General features: G+C 36.7%; 1 protein-coding gene across 3 annotated transcripts in view; it reads right to left on the minus strand.

Moving 5' to 3' along the window:
• Positions 1-7962: 7962 nt before the first annotated feature.
• Positions 7963-24191, minus strand: part of LOC131998527 (delta-1-pyrroline-5-carboxylate dehydrogenase, mitochondrial-like) — a 57152-nt gene continuing 40923 nt past the window's right edge. For all 3 annotated transcript variants that reach the window (XM_059370882.1, XM_059370881.1, XM_059370880.1), the window contains exon 6: positions 7963-8349. In XM_059370882.1, the coding sequence (XP_059226865.1) occupies positions 7978-8349 (372 nt within the window). In that variant the 3' untranslated portion in view covers positions 7963-7977. The remainder of the gene's footprint in view (positions 8350-24191) is intronic.

A 24191-nucleotide genomic window follows, 5' to 3' on the forward strand; every position in this document is an offset into this window, starting at 1 on the left:
ATGCGTAATAGGAATTGCTTATATATATATATATATATATATATATATATCTATATATATGTATATATGTATATATATAGAGTAATTTATGAAGAACCAGCGGAAGTTTTATCAGTAGACAACACGTGCTCGTTGGAACCGTATGTATCCTACAGTTGAGTACAACACATTTTCTATCTGCTCGTGCATGAGACCCAAAATTTCGCACTCAATAGCCACTTCGGCCAAAGCAATTCCTATTACGCATGCCACCTTAACACTAATTTAGTTCGAAACACACGCACATATACAATAGAGTGAGAGATGCCCAAACGTTTCAGTAATGTGTGCTGGATGTGCAAATGCTGTAACATGAGGCCGTATATATATATATATATATATATATATATATATATATATATATATATATATATATATATATTTATATTTATATATATATATATATATATATATATATATATATATATATATATATATATATATATATATATATATATATATATATATATCTCACCGTTACGGCATCGATGGCATACCTTTGTATATATCTCTCTCACTCTCATGTCACCATGGCAAAAAATTACGAATTTTTTTTATTTTTATTACAATAGATTCAATGAAAAAGTGGTTTTAGCGGGGCTAAAACATATGTTTTCGGTTACTGATGGGTTATTATACTGCGGCTTAGACAGCATTCATTCCATTTTTAAAAAGAAATTGCTTGTGAAGCACTACGATTCGGACAATTGGATCACGTGTCCTGAGATCAGGTTTCATCAATCGATGGCGGATTTTGGCTTATAAAGGATATCTTCGAGATAGGAGTGATGATAACTGGACGAGATATTGCAAATGGCGGAACCGCGCTAAGAAAGTGAAGAGAAGGATTAAGAAGAATGTACAATGTGCTCTATTGGATAGATGTAGTACTTTTAGGGGTTTTCTGGAAGTTCATTACAAATAATGAACTTCTCAAAACCAGTTTCTCAGTTACAACTGGCAGCTCTCCTATGGTACTTAATGAAATTAACCTTTCATTTCTGATGTACAAGGCAATGTCCAACAATTTCACTAGCAGTGAAACGCCGATCACGTTTCTCCATTTGTTAGAAGCTTTCTAGGGTTTTCGTTCAATAATTTTGTTACATGTAGAAATCTGATCATGTTCTATAAATTCTATAAATGCCGTAATCCTTTATTCCTAGTGAATTTGTTTTCATTTTCTTGCTCTATTCGAGTTAATCAAATACTCATACCAAAAGTTCTACCCGATATGGATGGGATGCTTTATTTTAATTTACTTCCTAACCCCTTTCGTGTATTCAATTATACCAATGATACATATCGAAAGCCATCGTGCGGCAGAGGTAAGCATATCCGCCTATGACGCCGAACGCCTGGGTTCAAATCCCGGCGTGAACATCAGCAAAATATTCAGCGGTGGGTATCCCCATACTAATACTGGCTGCATTTGTACACTCGTAGAAAAAAGTTTGCTGAACATAGAAAACACTGTCTGCTGAATATTAGCAGTTAATTTTGCTGCTTTTTTTGCAGTAGTTCTGCTATTACAGTAGTAGTTCTGCAATTTCAGAGCAGCAGGCTTACTGCTGAAAAGTCTGTTGTTTGCTGCAATGACTGTTGCTTATTTATGAAGGGGATGTTAGAAGAAAAAATAAAATGTAAATGTGTATCCCACTGGATGTTTATAATCACCACTGAATGTATACTTCCCATAATCTTTTTATACCCTCCACCATAGGATGGGGGTATACTAATTTCGTCATTCTGTTTGTAAGTACTCGAAATATTCGTCTGAGACCCTATAAAGTATATATATTCTTGATTGTCGCGACATTTTATGTCGATCTAGCCATGTCCGTCCGTCTGTCTGTCCGTCCGTCCGTCTGTCTGTCGAAAGCACGCTAACATCCGAAGGAGTAAAGCTATCCGCTTGAAATTTTGCACAAATACTTTTTATTAATGTAGGTCGGTTGGTATTGTAAATGGGCCATATCGGTCCATGTTTTGATATAGCTGCCATATAAACCGATATTGGGTCTTGACTTCTTGAGCCTCTAGAGGGCGCAATTCTCATCCGATTTGACTGAAATTTTGCACATAGTGTTTTAGTACGACTTCTAACAATTGTGCTAAGTATGGTTCAAATCGGTCCATAACCTGGTATAGCTGTCATATAAACCGATCTTGGGTCTTGACTTCTTGAGCCTCTAGAGGGCGCAATTCTCATCCGATTTGACTGAAATTTTGCATATAGTATTTTAGTATCACTTCTGTGTTAGGTATGGTTCAATTCGGTCCATAACCTGGTATAGCTGCCATATCAACCGATCTTGGGTCTTGACTTCTTGAGCCTCTAGAGACCGCAATTCTTACCCGATTGGAATGAAATTTTGCACTAAGTATTTTGTTATGATATCCAACAACTGTGCTAAGTATGATTCAATTCGGCTCATAACCTGATACAGCTGCCATATAAACCGATCTGGGATCTTGACTTCTTGAGCCTCTAGAGGTCGCAATAATTATCCGATTTGCCTGTACAACGGATCGTCTCATGACCATCAACATACGTGTTTATTATGGTCTGAATCGGTCTATAGCCCGATACAGCTCCCATATAAATCGATCTCTCTATTTTACTTCTTGAGCCCCTAAAGGGCGCAATTCTTATTCGAATTGGCTGACATTTTACACAGGTCTCCAACATATAACTTAATTGTGGTCTAAACCGGATCATATCTTGATAACGCTCTAATAGCAGAGCAAATCTTTTCTTATATCATTTTTTGCCTAAGAAGAGATGTCGGGAAAAGAACTCGACAAATGCGCTCCATGGTGGAGGGTATACAAGATTCGGCCCGGCCGAACTTAGTACACTTTTACTTGTTTTCTTTATATTTAGATACAAAAGGCCATTCCAGTCATATAGTCATAAAAATGCGAGCGTGCTCAGCCACATTTCGAAATGTTTATTAATGGATGGATCAGGTAGCTTCTTTACAGAAATATTCCACAAATTAAAATCATCTCTTCCAACAAAATTTCTAAAAAAATCTAAAACAAGTAAAAGCGTGCTAAGTTCGGCCGGGCCGAATCCTATATACCCTCCACCATGGATCCCATTTGTCGAGTTATTTTCGTGGCATCTCTTCTTAGGCAAAAAAGGATATAAGAAAAGATTTGCTCTGCTATTAGAGCGATATCAAGGTATGGTCCGGTTTGGACCACAATTGAATTATATGTTGGAGACCTGTGTAAAATGTCAGCCAATTCGGATAAGAATTGCGCCCTTTGGGGGCTCAAGAAGTAAAATAGAGAGATCGATTTATATGGGAGCTGTATCAGGCTAAAGACCGATTCAGACCATAATAAACACGTATGTTAATGGTCATAAGAGAATCCGTCATACAAAATTTCAGGCAAATCGGATAATAATTGCGACCTCTACAGACTCAAGAAGTCAAGACCCAAGATCGGTTTATATGACAGCTATATCAGGTTATGGACCGATTTGAACCATACTTGGCAAAGTTGTTGAATATCATGACAAAACACGTCTTGCTAAATTTCATTCCAATCGGATAAGAATTGCGCACTCTAGAGGCTCAAGAAGTCAAGACCCTAGATCGGTTTATATGGCAGCTATATCAGGTTATGAACCGATTTGAACCATACTTGGCAGAGTTGTTAGATATTATAACAAAACACGTCGTGCCAAAATTCATTCAAATCGGATAAGAATTGCGCACTCTAGAGGCTCAAGAAGTCAAGACCCAAGATCGGTTTATATGACAGCTATATCAGGTTATAGACCGATTTAAACCATTCTTGGCACAGTTGTTGGAGATCATGACAAAACACGTCGTGCAAAATTTCATTCCAATCAGATAAGAATTGCGCACTCTAGAGGCTCAAGAAGTCAAGATCCCAGATCGGTTTATATGGCAGCTATATCAGGTTATGAACCGATTTGAATCATTCTTGGCACAGTTGTTGGATATCATAACAAAACACGTCGTGCAAAATTTCATTCCAATCGGATAAGAATTGCGCACTCTAGAGGCTCAAGAACTCAAGACCCAAGATCGGTTTATATGACAGCTATATCAGGTTATGAACCGATTTGAACCATACTCAGCACAGTTGTTAGAAGTGATACTAAAACACTATGTGCAAAATTTCAGTCAAATCGGATAAGAATTGCGCCCTCTAGAGGCTCAAGAAATCAAGACCCAAGATCGGTCTATATGGCAGCTATATCAAAACGTGGACCGATATGGCCCATTTACAATACCAACTGACCTACACTAATAAGAAGTATTTGTGCAAAATTTCAAGCGGCTAGTTTTACTCCTTCGGAAGTTAGCGTGCTTTCGACAGACAGACGGACGGACGGACAGACGGACGGACATGGCTAGATCGACATAAAATGTCACGACGATCATGAATATATATACTTTATGGGGTCTCAGGCGAATATTTCGAGTAGTTACAAACAGAATGACGAAATTAGTATACCCCCCATCTTATGGTGGAGGGTATAAAAAAATGCCTAAAGTAATCAAAACCAAGTAACAGGCATACATAAAAAATAGCTTAACATTTTTTTAGCAGATTTTGTTTGCTGATTTAACTGATCGAAATATTTGCTAATACACCAGCCCTATGTTTTCTGAAACAGCAGTGATGTCTGCTGAAAATGGAAAATTTCAGCAGACAAAAACTGCTGTTAAAACTTCTCTAAACGGATTCGGACTTCTCAAACGGACTTGGCATAAAAAAGGAGACCCCTTATCATTGAACTAAAACTTTAATCGGACTGCACTCAATGATATGAGAGAAGTATCCCGTTCCTTAATGGAATGTCCATGGGAAATTTAGTATTGGTATAACGAAGAGGAGACCACCGTGACGCAGAGGTTCGAATCCTGGCGAGACTATCAGAAAAAATTTTCAGCGGCGGTTTCGCCCTCCTAATGCTGGTAACATTTGTGAGGTACTATGCCATGTAAAACTTCTCTCCAAAGAGGTGTCGCACTGCGGCCGGCCGTTAGGACTCGGCTATAAAAAGGAGGCCTCCTTGAGCTTAAACTTGAATCGGACTGCACTCATTGATATGTGAGAAGTTTGCCCCTGTTCCTTAATGGAATGTTAATGGGTAAAATTTACAATTTCCATAAAAAAAACTCCTTCGACACTTTGATGAGATAAAATAGCACGATTTCTCTTTCTTTCATTTTGTCCTTTCGTAAATTGCTTGCTTTCTTTTTGTTTCTGATTATAATTATTTTCATTTAATGAAAAATAATAAAATTAAATCAATTTTTGTTGAAAATTAGTAGATTTTGCACACTATAAACTATCCTAAAATTTGGCTTTAGTTACACAATTTATATTTCATATTGTATTTTTTTAATAGGCTCTTATAGGGCTTTAAAATTACAAAATTCAGAAATATATATAAAACAAGTAAAAGCGTGCTAAGTTCGGCCGGGCCGAATCTTATATACCCTCCACCATGGATCGCATTTGTCGAGTTCTTTTCCCGGCATCTCTTCTTAGGCAAAAAAGAAGGATATAAGAAAAGATTTGCTCGGCTATTAGAGCGATATCAAGATATGGTCCGGTTTGGACCACAATTAAATTATATGTTGGAGACCTGTGTAAAATGTAATCCAATTCAAATAAAGTACAAGCCCCCAATTGTACTTTATTTGACATAGTTGTTGAAAGAAACATAAAACAAGTAAAAGCGTCTTAAGTTCGGCCGGGCCGAATCTTACATACCCTCCACCATGGATCGCATTTGCCGAGTTCTTCTCCCGGCATCTCTTCTTAGGCAAAAAAGGATATAAGAAAAGATTTGCTCTGCTATTAATATATTATTACATGTTGGAGACCTGTGTAAAATGTCAGCCAATTCGAATAAGAATTGTGCCCTTTGGGGGCTCAAGAAGTAAAATAGAGAGATCGATTTATATGGGAGCTTTATCGGGCTATAGTCCGATTCAGATCATAATAAACACGTATATTGATGGTCATGAGAGGATCCGTAGTACATAGTTTCAGCTAAATCGGACAATAATTGCGACCTCTAGAGGCTCAAGAAGTCAAGATCCCAGATCGGTTTATATGGCAGTTATATCAGGTTATGAACCGATTTGAGCCATACTTGGCACAGTTGTTGGATATCATAACAAAACACGTCGTGCAAAATTTCATTCCAATCGGATAAGAATTGCGCACTCTAGAGGCTCAAGAAGTCAAGACCCAGATCGGTTTATATGGCAGCTATATCAGGTTATGGACCGATTTGAACCATACATGGCACATTTATTGTATATAGTAACAAAACACGTCGTGCAAAATTTCATTCCAATCGGATAAGAATTGCGCACTCTAGAGGCTCAAGAAGTCAAGACCCAAGATCGGTTGATATGGCAGCTATATCAGGTTATGGACCGATTTGAACCATACTTGGCACAGTTGTTGGATATCATAACAAAACACGTCGTGCAAAATTTCATTCCAATCGGATAAGAATTGCGCACTCTAGAGGCTCAAGAAGTCAAGACCCAAGATCGGTTTATATGACAGCTATATCAGGTTATGGACCGATTTGAACCATACTTGGCAAAGTTGTTGAATATCATTACAAAACACGTCGTGCAAAATTTCATTCCAATCGGATAAGAATTGCGCACTCTAGAGGCTCAAGAAGTCAAGACCCAAGATCGGTTTATATGGCAGCTATATCAAAACATGGACCGATATGGCCCATTTACAATACCAACCGACCTACACTAATAAGAAGTATTTGTGCAAAATTTCAAGCGGCTAGCTTTACTCCTTCGGAAGTTAGCGTGCTTTCGACAGACAGACGGACGGACGGACGGACGGACAGACGGACAGACGGACGGACATGGCTAGATCGACATAAAATATCGCTACGATCAAGAATATATATACTTTATGGGGTCTCAGACGAATATTTCGAGAAGTTACAAACAGAATGACGAAATTAGTATACCCCCCATCTTATGGTGGAGGGTATAAAAATTTTGTTCCGCGTTGTCTATGGCTCCTGAATTAAGGCAATATGAATCTTGTCCTTGCTGATTTTCTCCATCAGAGCATGTGTTGCAGTCTCGCTACAGTGGAGGTTTATCTGTACGACCTCAATCATTGGTCCACAAATAAATGGGCATCTTAGGCGAGGGTGATGGTCTGTTCTTTAGTCTGCATTGAGTTTCCAGCCACTGCACTGTCTGATGCTTTAATATTTGGATCTTTGCCTATCCTAGTCTTCCGAATCTTGAGAAAGTCGGTAAGACTTAATACAAAATTTTAATGAAAAATGTTTATTTTTAAAATTCAAAACAACACATTAGTAACGTTTTCTCTAAAAAAAAATATTTCGGTAAAAGTTTCTCTAAGAAAAATGTTCCTGAAGTTTTAAATATTTAATTTTTCCATTCCATTTTTCAAGCTCGGTGTTTTTCCATGTTTTAATTTATTGTATTTAATTATATTTCGCATTTCAATGAAATGTATGTTCAAAATATGATATATCTAAATGAGAAACGAACCCCGATTTCCTTATACGAAACATCGATAAATTATTTAAATAAAAATACCTCGCTTGAATTACACAAAATATCAAAAATTTTTTTTTGTGAAACATTTTTTTTGAAGCAATTTTGGAGTCGAGATTATCTTTACGACTCCAGGAAAATTGCTCCACTCCGACTCCGCAGACGTGGTTATAAGTATAATTATCGAATAAATAAATAAAAGAAATCGTTACCAACTATTCAAATTTAAATAGTTCACTTCATGTCAGAATCTATCGTAACGTGGAAAGCGGTATATTATAAGATAGGGAATTTTATGTTTTAGTTTTGGTTAGGAATTACGTCTTTTATTATAAACATTTCGTTAATATATTTTTACTTACTCGTCTTGTGCGAACACAGCTCCGGTTAACGCAAACTGAGTTGTTGTATGCACTAGGTCCATAGTTTTTTGAAGATCAGCATCTTTGTAAACGTAGATGGTCAATACGGGTCCAAAAATTTCCTCAGTCATAATTTTATCTTTGGGATCGGTTGTTTGTACAATGGTTGGATTGATGAAATAGCCCTTGGCATCCGAATAAGTGCCACCAGCTAAAATTGTTAAATTTTTACTCTTTTTGGCATGTTCAATGTAGGAAGTAATGCGTTTAAATGCTTTATCGTCAATGACAGCCGACGTGAATGCTGAGAAGTTTTGAACATCATCGATTTTCAATTTGGTTGCTTCGGCAACTAGACCATCTTTAATCTGTAAACGATGTACAATATATAGGGTAGTATCAGAAGGCAGGTATTGTATAGCAAACATATTTTAAGCAATATATATGTTAAAAGAGTACTTTGCCTATCGAGATTATAGATTTCTAGATTGTGTTGAAATAAATTTAAATTAAAACAGTCATAACGATGTTGACATAGACTAAGAGTTTATGTCGCTAAGTTGGTTTATGTCTGGTATTGTGTCCCCACCTAAGCCCACCTATGTGCCCGTATCTGTTAGCCACGAAAGCCGGGCAATGACATAGGAGATGCTCCAACTTCTCATCATCTTCCCCACATGCCCTACACATGCTATCACTTGCCGCACCGATTTTACATAAGTGAGCTCGTAGTCCTATGTGTTCCGTTATGATACCGAAAGCAATAATGACCTCCTTCTTACTTTCTCTCCATAGGATTTTCGTCCACCTAAGTGCCGGTATCTGTTAGCCACTAAAGCCGGGAAATGGTCCAACGTCTTATCATCTTTCCCACATGCCCTACACGTGCTATCACTTGCAGCACCGATTTTACATAAGTGAGCTCGTAGTCCTATGAGTTCCGTTATGATACCGAAAGCTATACTGACATGCTTTTTACTTTCTCTCCATAGGATTTTCGCTGTTCCTTAGGGTTACATGCACTTTCGACGCTCTTAAATCGGACTGCGTCGACCCGAAAAGCTTCCGGTTAACCAAGGTTATTAACGCGTGTTCTCTGGCCTTCATTGCGAAATCGTCTGCTTTCTCATTCCCAGTTACTCTGGCCTGGCACCCAAACGATGCGGATCGTGCCATCCTCAGAGAAGGCGTGAATCTCCTTCTTACATTCCAAGACGGTTCCTGATCTTACCGTCCTAGTTGTTATTGCCCTTATGGCCTGTTTACTGTCCGTAAAGAAGTTCATACTCGACGTCCTCGCGTTAACGCCACACTACCTCACGTATTATGGGCAGGCAGTCGAAAACAGACCTCAGTCCCTGAGTTCTCAGTATAGACCTCCATGCCCACTTTGTACTCTAGCTTTGATCCATCCGGTTACGATTAGAACCGGGTCCACCCTATACTGGTCTAAGGATTGGATCCGTTTGTCGGTTCGAACATTGTTAAACGCCCCCTAGATGTCAATGCATACCCCCAATGTGTACGTCTTGGTTTCAAAGGATTCTCTATTTCATGCACAACTTTGGCATGCTGTTTGTAAATGTGAAGTTTGCTGGATGTCCTACTCTTTATCATGGTACCCACAATACGTTCCATGTATTTTGAGTAGAAAGGACGAAAGGCTTATTGGTCTTTAGGTCCTTCGTGTCTCATAACTTGCCTTGTAGGGCTTTGATATAAATACCATCCTTGACTCCTGCCAGGCTTTCGGAGTATATGCATGCCCTAGGCACGATGTGAAAATAATGGCCAGATGAGGCGTCAGATAGTCGGCCTCCTTTTGTATTAACGCCGGAGTTATTGCATCAGGTCCGGTTGACTTTAATGATTTGAAGCTCTTCAAGACTTCCTTGACCATAAATTCGGTTTAGATAAAGCTTGATCAACCCCATTATTCTAAGATTCCGGTGTCTCCGTGAGTCCCGTCCTATCCTGTGGAAAATGTTTTTTCATCAAAAGCCTCAACATGTCCTCCGTTGTCTCTGCTCTCACTCCCATGTCGTCTACTAACGTTTCAGCTTGGACATGGGTTTTAACGCTATTGTCCTGGGTGCAGAAAAGCTTCCAGGAGGCACTTTTGCCGATCTGGTAATTTTATTGTATTCCTTGAGCCGTGTGTGCTCTGTTAAAAAGTCTGCGGACCAGAGTTTTTCTTGGGCTGATTTCCTTTCCCGAATAGGACAACTATCTTTGAAAGACCCCACCAGTGAAGTCGTAATCCTGTTTACATTGTCGTCAGTGTCTACTATGCTTGGACAATCTAAATTATCTTGCCCCAACCCTTCTTTTGAGTAGTCTTCCGAATTTTGTCCAGTTAGTTTTCAACTTATCCGAGAAGCTTATCGGATTCGGTGCTGGCCGTGCTATTCGAAGTCTAATGTAGCTATGGTCAGAGAAAGAGTGTTCCTGTCGGTGATTGTCTCGTCGTCTTTGTTAGGCGGTATTGAGCCACCTGCCACTGCACTGCCCGATGTCTCAACATGAGGACTTTCACCTATCCTAGTCTTCCCAATCTTGAAAAAGACAGCCTTGCTCCCGTATTGCATCATGCCTTCAGTCCTAGCAAAACTTGTCATGGTGACTTGATCAATGCCAACCACAAGAAAAGTTCCTTCCTCCTTCTCTTCTCTGTGAAAGACCTCCAACTTCTCTGCGACCAAACCTTAGTTTTGCTTGCCCAAGAATCCCAACATGCGTTCCGTCGCAAATTCCTTGATGACCCCGACGCCTTTGTGAGCTGGGATATGTCCATCTTTCTCACCAGGTCGAGCTTTGCGCCCCCAGGGCGCGTGGATATCCCCGACGAGCTTTTCGACGGCATCAGTACATTCCGCCGATGCAAAATGCAGCGCAGCTCATCATTTGTATGGGTGGACCATCTACAGAGTTCCACACATGTTCGAAAATTCGCTCGTTAACCAGATACCCCATTTGAGACCGATTATCTGGTGGTATCCGACCGGATATACTGCCGATAGCTATGATTGTATAAGTTATCTCATCTCTTTTGTGCTTCCATGCCACTCTGGCGTAAGAGGGCGGTTCCTTACCTTTCCCAGCGTCCATCTTGCCCTTCCGCGATGGCTGTGATATCCTTTTGGAAGTCACAGTCCTCCATGAAAACTCAGGGGTCGTGTGCGCTTCCATCGTTTCTGGCCCGACTTGGTCTCCCTCCGAAGGACACTGTCAGGAGTCTCCATTGCGGAAGGGCTGGCTTGGTCTTCCCAGAGTACTTGAAAGCGGTATTCTTGTGAGCCTTACCCAAGTCCTCGCACTGACGACTGATTGTGCGCTTGAAGCATTACTCTCGACTACCCACACCTATGGCGGGCAAAGGCTTTAAAATTTTTCGTAATAGGTACCTATTCTGTGATACGGATATTTTCTTCGAGAAGCAAAATGAAAATACGGCCGTCCCACTCAACGTTTACTTTAATGATCTGTATATTTTCCGAATGTTTGTCAAAAGCACGCTTACGTTCGAAAGAGTGAAGCTAGTTACTTGGAATTTCGCACAAATACTTTTTATTATTGCAGGTCGGTTGGAATTGTAAATGAGCCAAATCGATCCCTGGTGTGATATAGCTGCCATATAAATCGATCTCCCGATTTACGAGGGTGCAATTATTATCCGATTTGTCTGAAATTTGAAACTATGACGTTTTCTAAGACATTCAACAGATGTATCAAGTATGACCTGAATCTGTCTAAAACCTGGTATAGTTCCTATATAGGACGCAGTTCTTGTCTGATTTGGCTGAAACTTTGCACAACGACTTCTGCTACGATATTAACCTTCGAGCCAAATATAGTCTAGAACCTGATATAACTCCCGCATACCCCGATCTACCGATTTGACTTCTCAAGACTCTAGAGGGCGCAATTACTATCCGACTTGGCTTAAATTGTATATTATGACGTTTTCTAAAACATTCAACAGATGTATCTAGCTGAATCTGTCTTAACCTGATAAAGCTCCCATATAAATCTATCTTCCGATAACACTTCTTGAGCCACTAGAGGGCGCAGTGCATGTCTGATTTGGCTGAAATTTAGGACAACGACTTCTCCTGCGACTTTAACCTTCGAGCCAAATATGGTCTGAATCGATCCGACAAATGCTACCCAAGGTGGAGGGTATGTAAGATTCGGCCCGGCTGAACTTAGCACGCTTTTACTTGTTTTTAATCTCAATAATTACCAAAATGAATAATCAAGGTTTTTCAGCCGCTTCAAGAAACGATGTGTGCACCCACACATACGCTTTTACACATTATTTTACTATTTACTTTGGACGTGGTCTTAGGAAATAATTCTTAATGTAAAGTCAGGTGAAATCAAAACAGGTGAAATAGCGGAAGAGGCGAAATACATACATACGCATATGCCTGCATAGGCAGTTAGCAGTACTTCGAAAAAAAGGATTGGTGACAAAAATTTTCCGAAATAGTACCGGAAGTGGTTGTCCCACTTCCCACATAGTACGTATAGGTCCGCAATTGGTACTATTTGGTACTTTCTTTGTGTTTGAATTTTGGAACTTAGGTACACCATGGCAAACTTAATTTGATGACTAGTAGATTTTTTGGAAATTTGTAAATTTAAGTACTAAAAAAAGTACCAAAAATATACGAAATGGGTGAACTTTATACAGGGCGGATGGATAGAGCTAGGATTTAGAAATTTGTCTTAAAAGACGACTGCTGAATAGGAAAAATTGGAAAAATAGTACTGTATTGGGAGAAATGGTACGTTTAGTATCGCAGTTCTTACCATTTTGTACTTTCTTTACAGATGGAGCTATGGGTGTGAAATTTTGCATGTCGGTAGAACTAGGAATTATATGATGGGCGACTAAATGATATATTCAAAATTCGTACATTTTGGTAACAAAACTAGTATCATTTGGTTCTTTTTTTTGATGTAGCTAAAGCTCCGAAATTTGGCATGTAGATACAACGAGGAAAAATATGATGGGTGACTAAATCATCTATTTAAAACTCTAACATTTCGGTACCAAAATTGGTACCATTTGGCATTTCCTTTGTTGAGGAAGCTACAGGTCTGAATATTGGCATGTTAGGTACAACCAAGAAAAATATGAAGGGCGACAACATTTTTTTGGTACTATTTGGTAATTTCTTAACAGATGGAGCTAAAGGTCTGAAATTTGGCATGTAGGTACAACAAGGCAAAATATGATGGGCGACTTAATGATCTATTTAAAATTTGTACATTGTTGTAGCAGAAAGTGTAAAATAATACACAAGAGCTCATCTTTGCCTACAGCGAACGGGGACAGCTACAATTAGCAATTTGACAAACATTATCTCAGTCATGACCAAAATGTTTCATGTGGAAGAAAACGTACTAATTGTGGTGCAATATGTACCTTGAAAGTATATATTGGGCGACTAGAAGATATTTTTATTCGTGCATTTAGGTACTTAAACGTACAAAATGGAAAATTCTTTACGGAGTAAGATAAAGCTCTCAAAATTGGGATACAGCTGTACCTTGACGACAAAATTTTGGGCGATCAGAAGATTTTTTTCAAATTCGCACATCAATGTATTAAGACAAACGAAATAGTACTTTCTCTACGAATTGAGCTAAAGCACTCAAAATTTGGTATCGGGAAAACCTTGACATTAAATACAGGGGCGCTAGAAGATTTGTTTTTAATTCGTGCATTAAGGTACTTAAATATACAAAATGGTACTTTTTTTACAAAGTGATCTTAAGCTCTCAATACTGGGATACAGCTATACCTTGACGACAAATTTTGGGCGATCAGAAGATTTTTTTTCACAATCGTACATGAAGGAACTTAAACAATAAAAATGTTACTGTCTTTAACAATTGGGCTAAAGCGCTCAAAATTGGGATTCATTTATACCTTGACAATATATATTGGATGGCTTATTGTTATTATTGGTACTATTTTCTTTACGGGAGGGGACAGATATCTGAAATTTTTTACGCAGTTGTTACAAAACTTCTTAACATTATAAACTGAATGACTACCATTGTTTTGGAAGTCCTACACTAAAAAGGGGGTACCAAAAACGGGGATAGCAAAGCGGACCACAGGGATGCTAGTTGTTAATAAATACATTCATGAAAATAATAAGAATAATGTTTGTTTCTTTCTTTCCTCGTCTAAGCCTACAAATTTCAAAACCCATGCTTTGAAAACTAAATAGAGTAACTGCAGAGTCTAGCTCCATAAAAATTCAATGTTGTTTTCTAGTCGCCTATGCTTTCAAGGTAACAATTACACCACAATTAGTAATTTTTCTTTCACTTCTACTACGATTTGATACGACATATCGATTTTTTTTGTCAATACTGTGATAATTCGTATCAAGATGATTAATTCTAACTGTCCCCGCTCGCTGTAGATTAGGATAATCTATTTCGTACTATCTAGCACTTTTTTATACCAATATGTACGAACAGAACATTTTGTCACCCATCATGATCCACATCGTTTGGGTGCCAGCCCATAACGGAGTAAGGGGCAATGAATAAGCAGACGATTTGACAGTGAAGGCCAGAGGACTGCCGTCAATAAACTTGGTTAACCTGAAGCCTTTCGGGTCGACGCAGTCCAATTAAAGAGTGTTGGCTACGAACGCGCATGTAATACTGTGTAACAGCGAAACGGTCGGTAGGACGACGAAAATTCAATGAGGAGATACGGATTGTAAGAGGACTAGGCTATTGCTAAAAGAAAGCAATCAATGCATACGAGCTCATTTATGCGGTGCGACAAGTGATAGCATGAGTAGGGCATGTGGGGAAGATGATGAGACGTTGAAGCATTTCCTTCGTCATTGCCCGGCTTCCGCTGCTAAAGACAACGGCACTTGGGCGAAGACACAATACCAGACATAAACCAATAAAGGGGCGTGGTATGAAAATCATTCCCGACTTAAATTTTCTTTTTCGAGATTACTTTAGTATTTAGAACGCACAACAAGCCAATAACTGGCTTAGGTATATGTCCATAGTGGTACGGGCTGGATGAATATCCGCGTCCTCTTTTCAACCTAACCTAGTCACCCATCATATTTTTCCTAGTTGTACCTACATGCCAAATTTCAGACCTGTACCATCATCTATAAAGAAAATACCAAATGGTACCAAAATGTACGAATTTTAAAGAGATCATTTAGACATCTAGCAATAAGTTCTTGATCGAGTACTTTCCACTTCTACTTTAGTTTTCATTTTCGTTCCAATTAGCATTTGAAATGGTGTTGTATCTACGCTTCGCTGGTACGATGAGTTTATAAGCTGTTGTACAGCGCTACCATGCTTATGCCACTTTTGTGGATCGTCGATACTCAATTTCGACAATACGGATATGATGATACTGTTTAATCTTTCAATTTGACCATTAGCACTAGGTAGTCCTGTGGTGATTTTAATATGGGCAATGTTTTCGTCTTCAGAGTAGGTCCTAAATTTATCGCGCGTAAATGCTGATCCACTGTCCGAAATTATCTTTGCAGGTTTACCAAAAATTTTATTTTGAGTCGTTAATAGGGAAATAGTATCTTATGCAGAAGTTGTCTTCGTGGAATATAACCAAAAACTGTCGATCAAGGCAAAATGTGGGTACAAAGTTTACTGCTTGATTGAAGAAGTCCAAGAAAATCGATATGGTAAGTATGTAATGGAGTGGCGTCTTTCGGTATCGGCCTAAATTCACTTTCTTGCTTACCAGGTTTCCGGTATGAAACTATACAAGGGATACAGTTTGATATCTGCTTCTTGATTCTCTCTTCTAATTTTGGATTGAAAATCAAGTATTTTGTCTTCTTAACAAAGAAGTGTCCTCTCTCATGAGCGTTTCTAATGATCTCGAAACGCATTCCCTTTGGTACAACAGGTTTGTAAAAGATATCTCCATTAATGCAGTCATTCTTAAAGTCGGGCTTATCTTTTAAAGCGTCTACATGTTTCATTTGTGTTTCGGGGCGATGTTCAATAACATAATCGTATTGTAGGAATTATACCCAACGAGCAACCCTAGTACGCAAATCTTTCTTGTCTAGTGTCTTTGTAAAAGTATTGCAATCAGTGACTAGCTTAAATCGAATTTCTATGAGATAAAATCTAAACTTCTCTAAGGCTTGTATGATTGCTAACACATCTAGTTCATACCTAGAATATTTCCCTTCAGCGTCGCTGGTTTTATGACTCATATAATAGACTGGGTGAAGAAGACCGTCTTGGGGGGACCTTTGCAAAAGTACCGCAATTGAAGAACTTGGTACGACGTGGAATGTTAAATCATATTTGTCGTCTTCGATCTCCGCTTCAAAATTAAAGTTGCCTATGGTTTAACTTTATTCACATTTGCGTTATTACCGAAGCCTACCAAATGAAAGTTTGATTGAAACAATGTTTACCCAAACGATTGTAAACGCTTTCGAAAACAATGTTGAATCTACTTCCTGTATCGAATAACGCCAGTAAATCGTGTTCTCCGAATTTCACATTCTTGCTCATAATGTCATCAAAAATTAATCGAACATTGATTGAACACTTGATTTGTCCATGAAATCTTGCCCTTTGCTATTGTTTTTGTACTTTAACCACATCATCTCATAACATTTAAGTTTTTCTTTAAAATCAATTAAATTACGCGCACCGTATAAAATTGCCTTATTTTATTTAGAGTCTTTAATATCTTCCATGACGTACTGTATCAAAGCACTGTCCTTTATGGAACCACGCGATGCTAATTCCTTCATATGCAGAAAGTATTCATGCACATTTTGAATTCTAAATATTTTTCTCAGCAATTGCGCACTGTTCATTGTTGACCTTTCATCTGTGCGGACTTATTTTTCAATCGCTCCAATAAAAGTACAAAGTTTTAACCATTTTGGCAGTCGATAAGCTGTAAATCTTCATCTATCAGCCTTAAATAGTGTACCGGTATTGAGGTGTATTCGAATATCTGCAGTTTATGGTGCAGTTTGCTTGTTATTAACGAAACAAATTAAAAAATACAAAACATTTACATTTACATTTGTTCTCCTGCACTACCTTTTGTACGTTGTGCGAAACAAACATATTGTATATTTGGCGACTATAAACTTTTATTGGAAATTGATATTTTAACCTTGTGTCAACTACCATCCTGCTTTGTCCCTGTTACTCAATATAAGCTTTAATTACACACATCTACATGCCGGCAAGTGGTTCCTGTATAAGCTGAGCTTTTCTTTGCAAGCATTTCTTGGTTTGATACATCCTTGAAAATTGGTTGTTCTACTTGCTACAAGACGAAGTAAGGATTCTTTTAAAATTATTGTTCCTGAAGATATAGTTTATCTACCTAATACTCAATCAAAAAACCAATTTTTATACCTTCTGTTGATACCTTTAATTTAGTTTATCAAAATGTTAGAGGTTTAAACACTAAATTATCAGCCTTATATTTTGAGAGTTACGATTTTAGTTACAATGTTATAGCATTTACTGAAACTTGGCTTCAAAGTAACATTTATGACAGCGAAATTGTTTGTCAAAAGTTTCTGATATTTAGACGTGGTCGTGTAAATAGTTCCAAAAGAAGAGGCGGTGGTATCTTGCTAGATGTTTCCTCTAAATTACCTACCGACTAAATTTTCTTTCCCACACCGGTTGATATTGAAATTGTCGCTTTTAAGATCTGTCTTAGCTATTTATCCATATTTATTACCTGTTTATACATTCCTGTGTTTAAGCATTCAAACATACATGAAACACATTTCATTTATTCTACATGCCTTCCAGTCTACAAGGTCAAACGATATATTAATCACTCTTGGTGACTTTAATCTGCCAGATATTAAATGGATTAAGAGTCTTAATATTAATGATTTGTTACCCACTGAAATGAATGAGAGTACTGAATAGTGCATTGGTCGGTTAATAAGTTTCGGTGTATCGCAAATAAATAAGGTCTATAACTTATGTGGAAGACTCTTTGACCTCATATTCGTAAGTATATCCCTGCAATATATTGTTTTTTCCTTTTGACCCCATTCCTCATCCAGAGTATAAATATCACCCAACTATAAACCTTCAGATCCCTCTATCGTTCCTTTCTACATGCCCTAGGAAATGATATCAAAATAAGTCTTTATATTGCTTCTCAAAGAAAGATTACGTTGAATTGAATTTACTTCTGAGTTCAATGGACTGGAATACTCTTCATTCCATGAATTCTTTAGATAAAATACTACAAACACTCTAAGATACTATGTATCAGAAACTGTTCCAAAGAGAGTACCCTTTACGAACGTTGGTCCATTGTGGAAATCCTGCGTTGTCGAAATTGAAGAACAGAAAGAATAAACTGAATAAACAACTGTATGACAAGTACATAACAAAGATGAAGAATGAGGTGATGTCGAATCCTAAATCCTTTTATGGTTTTATTAACAATAAACGTCGATGTAATTGTTTCCAATTTGGAAATTTTGCGGCGGATAATGATATTGGAATCTCAAATATCTTTGCATCATTCTTTAGAACGAATTATTTTACCAAATCGTACGAGGACACTTATATTTCCACAGTTTTGATGTTTCTACTGTGCTGGAAAAATCAAAAGTATTACAGCTCCTGGGTCAGATGGAATACCAGCATGCATACTGAAATATGCGCAAAATCTTGCTCTTCCTCTTTGCATACTCTTCAAAAAATCTTTATATTCTGGATATTTTCCTGAAATGTGGAAGGAGTCTTTAAGTCGTCTAAGAGAACTGACGTTTCCAATTATAGAGGTATCGCGAAACTTAATGCTATACCAAAATTATTTGAGAAACTTGCAACAGATTCAGTAACATTCCAAATATCGTCTATGTTATCAAGATACCAGCATGGGTTTTGAAAACATCGCTCGACATAAACGAATATTATAGAGCTCACTACGGTTGTGAACGATGGATTTAGAAAGAAATACCAGACCAGTATTTAAAATGATTTCAGTAAGGCATTCGATAAGAAAAACCATAGATTGTTATTAACCAAGTTGCATTAAATGGGAATCGGTCCTTGGATAAAGTCGTACCTTATTGGCAGATCACAAATGTGAGTTCTGGGGTTCCACAACGGAGCCATCTTGGTCCTGAATTTTTTACTTTGTTCATTAATGACTTGCTGAATGTAGTACGCCACTCTAAAGTACTTATGTATGCGGACGATGTCAAAATATTTCTGTTGTATAATCTCGAGACGTATCAAAGTTTACTACAATCTGATCTTAACAGTTTTTTTGACTGGTTCATAAATAATCTACTGGAACTAAACATTAAAAAATGTAAGCATATGACCTTGTTTAGACTAGGTAGTATACAATGAAGTAATTATTTTAATGACCCCTTAATTGAATCTGTCTCATCTATGAAAGATTTTGGGATCCTTTTGGATCACCGACTAGACTTCCGCGAGCATATTTCTGTAATTACTAACAAAGCATATAAAACGCTGGAGTAAAGAATTCTCAGATCAGTTACTAAGCAGTTGTATATATCTTTTGTGCGTTGCATCTTAGAGTCTCAGGAATCGTGGCTGGAACCAGAAGGATTTGGCTAGCTATAATTACAGATTGAAATTAAATTGCCAACTCTGAAAGGTCGTCGCGTTATGCTGAATGTAACTTTTCTAGTGAACATTATTCATGGTAACATATTATCAGATTTTATTTAAGACAGCCTTTGTATAAACGTTCCAATCAGACCAACTCGTCATTATCAACTTCTTCAAATAAATTATTATACTACCAATTATGCAAATAATGACCCCTTGCGCCGCCTTTTCCTTGAATTCAACAAATTTTATAATCTAATTGATCTATCAGAAAGTCGTGAGACGATAAACAGGAAGTTAATTTTATACTTGAATCGTATATAGTATTTAAACATCTATATTCTTAAAAGCTCAACAAAATATAAATACTTACATATATTTTTGTTTGTACATATATATTTAGCAGTTAATTTAGTCTGTAAGGATTTTGTAATCTATAGACTTAAGATAACTAAATAAATAAAAGATACGAATTAAAGAGATTTTTTCAATTTGAACCAAGTCGTGATACCTCTTTCACTTGACATAAATAGTTTCGCTAAACCAGTCAATAATTTCTTTGCGAATACAAATTTCTGGAATTCATCCCAATGCATGACAGTTGCCATTTCCTCAAACTCTTCGAGCCACGATTTGATTGACAAGGTGCCAGATCCATCATGATCCGGATGGAATTTTCGATGTCTCTAAAGTTCATTCTGGATGCATCACGCTTGCCACATTCCACTGTGTTAAACAATGTTTGTTTATATTCAAGTCAAGACAAACTGTGCTCATCTTTTATAGCATGTCGTGCGGCACACAAGTTAACTTCATGATCCTGTTCCCGCTCAACTTCATCTGTTACGTCATTCTCTGCCTCGTCAGCCGAAACTTCATTACTTTTGCCTCTAATCATCACCAGAGTTTAATCGGCCTCATCGTCGTTTCTTGTTCGTCACCACCATTATCAACAGCAGCAGTAGTCATAAATTATTTTTATTAAAGCAGTAAAAAAGTTGCTTAAAAGAAAGGGCAACTTTCAAATCATTTGTTTATGAAGGTAATAAACACTTCAATTGGATTTTTGAGCTTAACATTAATCCAAATTGCAAACACAAATTCCGCAAATTTTTAAATTGAACGTAGCTTTTAATTTTTTCTGTGAGTTGATGGAAGCATGTAATCTTTTTCGGGCTAAGGGGACTGAAGATGAAGCATTCGGTTGCTTCGAAATCGCGATCTCCGTAGCCTGTCCGTTGTGGAACGACTAATTGGCCTTAAAAGGACACACAGAAAAAATAAAGATCTATATTTGACCGATTAAACATGGCATTTACTTATAAAAAACGTTTCAAACACGGTGTTAATTGCTTGAATAAATTTGGACATAGATATTCGATTTTCTTTTGTATTTGGAAAACTAGGCATACGTTGAACATATTTTTAACTGTACGAATTGAATTGTTATTTAATAGTTTAAATTAGCATTGATCAAGATTATACTGTGTTCCCTTTCACTTATGTGAAAAGAAGTGAGAATTAGTCGAATATATGCCTCGCTTCAATCATATACTGACACAAAGTGGCGTGGGTGCACAGAAAAATTTAAACCTAAAATGGACCAATTAAGCATGCTATTTCAAACCAGGTGTTAATTGCTTTAATAATTTTTGACATAGAAATTCGACAGTTTTTGTATCAGGGCAAGTGATTGGTGAAGAAGGCAAACACTAAACATATATTTAATTGTAGGTATTAAATTGTTATTCAATAGTATAAATTGTGTATTGACCAAAATTATATTACGTTCCCTTTCACACATATGTAATGCGAAAAGAAGTGCGAATGAGTCAAATACATGTCTATCTTCTATCACACACAAACAAATGGCGTGGGTATACAAAAAAAATGTATCAACAAAATTAGAAGTGTGTTATCAACTCTGCATAAAATGCTACTTTTTTATTATAATTTGAAAGTAAAACAAATTTATTGTGAAAAATGTTGCGCTGAAATAGTGTAATGCAGAAAAATGACGGATGTGAGCAAATAGAATGGATTAATTTCAAACGCAACAAATTGAAGGACATTGTAGAATGTAAACGTGCTATTTATAAATACATATTATTAACATGGAGGCCACTGTAGCGCAGAGGTTAGCATGTCCGCCTATGAGGCCAAACGCCTGGGTTCGAATCCTGGCGAGACCATCAGAAAAAATTTTGTAACGGTGGCTTTCCCCTCCTAATGCTGGCAACATTTGTGAGGTAATATGCCATGTAAATCTTCTCTCCAAAGAGGTGTCGAACTGCGGCATGCCGTTCGGACTCGGCTATAAAAAGGAGGCCCCTTATCATTGAGCTTAAACTTGATTCGGACTGCACTCATTGATAGGTGAGAAGTTTGCCCCTGTTCCTTAGTGGAATGTTCATGGGCAAAATTTGCAATTTACAACCTCATCTTATTTTCATATTTTATTATCCATATATATTGGGTTGCCCAAAAAGTAATTGCGGATTTTTCATATAGTCGGCGTTGACAAATTTTTTCACAGCTTGTGACTCTGTAATTGCATTCTTTCTTCTGTCAGTTATCAGCTGTTACTTTTAGCTTGCTTTAGAAAAAAAGTGTAAAAAAGTATATTTGATTAAAGTTCATTCTAAGTTTTATAAAAAAAGCATTTACTTTCTTTTAAAAAATCCGCAATTACTTTTTGGGCAACCCAATAGTTTATATCGACTTGGGCGTTGAAGATGGAAGATAACTCACGTGGATCTAATGATCTAATGATACGATTGGTATTTATTACGATTCAATTCAAATATGTGTGTATATAAATTATTTAGTTTATAGTACTCTTTAAAGACGGTGTTGCCGACAACGCAGAGACGATGTTTTCAACCAACTGTTTTTCTGGCCAAAAGTATTTCAGCATTTTATTTGTAGTTGTAAAGCCTTTATAACTTTTGAAACTATAAAGCTGGTCGTTTTGCAATTTTCTAACGGTTTGGAGTAGAGATATAAGCTTAAGCTTAATAATATAAAGTGTGCTTTTCTGGGTTATAGTTGGTGATTTCTTAAATACATAAATGCATATAACTTTCGATCTACCGCTTCGATTTTATTGAAAAAATTTTTTAACGAAAAAGCTTTTCGTAGTGACATCCCGTTCAATCGCCAAAGTACATGTACGATAAAAAAATAGTTAATAAAATATTTTTTTTTTCACTGCTATAGTTTTGATTTCTTTATTAAAACTTAAAAAAAAAACGTGCAATTATAATTGCGAAAAATATATAAAAAAGGTTATATTTAAGAGTCAAACAAAAATTTAAAGGAGTTCATATTGGAATATGTATATACAAACAAACTTTACTGTAATTTGTAAAGTTTTTACAGCATATAACAAAAACAAATTATATTAAATTTAAAACAGCAACAAGTTAAATCATTTTCCAAAGTGAAGCTTTCTAAATCCTCATAAGTTTCATCTTCTGCTATGAGGAAGTGGTTCGCAGTGTAGCAACTCAAGTACTTGTGGTGGGAGAGTTAAACGTTTTCTCTGATTTAAACGAGTTAATTAAAGTGACGAAATAAAAGGATCATACCAAAATATTACCGGACATTATCGGAACATATTTTAACAACAAAATAAAAAAACTGAAACAAATCCATTTTTAAGGTATTAAAAACCTTTGAAAAATTTTTATTTTGGCAGATCTTGGCGGCTAGTTTTATAAAAAAAAAAGTGAAAGGACAAAGTTGGGCTAAAAGCCAGTAAAAAATCTCGGTACTTTTATGTACTTTCTTAGTTTCACTCTATTCTTTTTGGCATTTTCTAAAAAAAAGTAAAAATATTTATTTAAAAAAACGCTAATTTCTCTCAAACGACGCAAGGTGACAACTTTATGTATATGTTTGTGAAAGCTCTTGTAAGTACCTTTAATTTCGGGTATCTCTTTGTTATATAACTAGTTTAAAAGTATATAATTTATCAAAGTAAAGTAGAACAAATATAACGGCGTGTAAAAGGCAAAGAATTTTGTAAAGAACTGTTCAAATTTTACTAACCCCTAACTGAGAATTTTTTTTTATATATGTCGAAACTCCATTTTTACTTTTGGCCAAAAAAAATGGGTTATTTAATCATAGTGCAACAAGAGAAGCTCAAAAAGGAACCGACAATTTTTTTTTATGCCTGGGACCATTAAGAAAAAAATATCTATTTTAAGCGATATATTTCGTTCCTTAACCGCAATTTAATCCAATGAAATAACAAAAATTTTATTAATGTGAAAAATATCAATTATTAAGTAAAACTGTTATATAAAAGAAATGTCAAATTTCAAATAAACTTTAACTGGATTTTTGAGTTTATCATAAATCCAAATTGCAAAATTGGTAATCAATAATACAAATGTCCAGTCTATAATTTTTGGCACTTGCTTATCGCAGTCTGTCCTTTCCACTCTTTTTCATTTTCAAGTTCAAGGCAAGATCATTTTATTTTTGATCTCAACAAAGAAGGAGGTGAATGACTGCGGTAAGTATGTGTGTTGGTTTGCCTTTTATATTTTGTAATCCGTTA

This window comes from Stomoxys calcitrans, chromosome 1, assembly GCF_963082655.1.
Source record: "Stomoxys calcitrans chromosome 1, idStoCalc2.1, whole genome shotgun sequence".
NCBI classification, from domain to species: Eukaryota; Metazoa; Arthropoda; class Insecta; order Diptera; family Muscidae; genus Stomoxys; species Stomoxys calcitrans.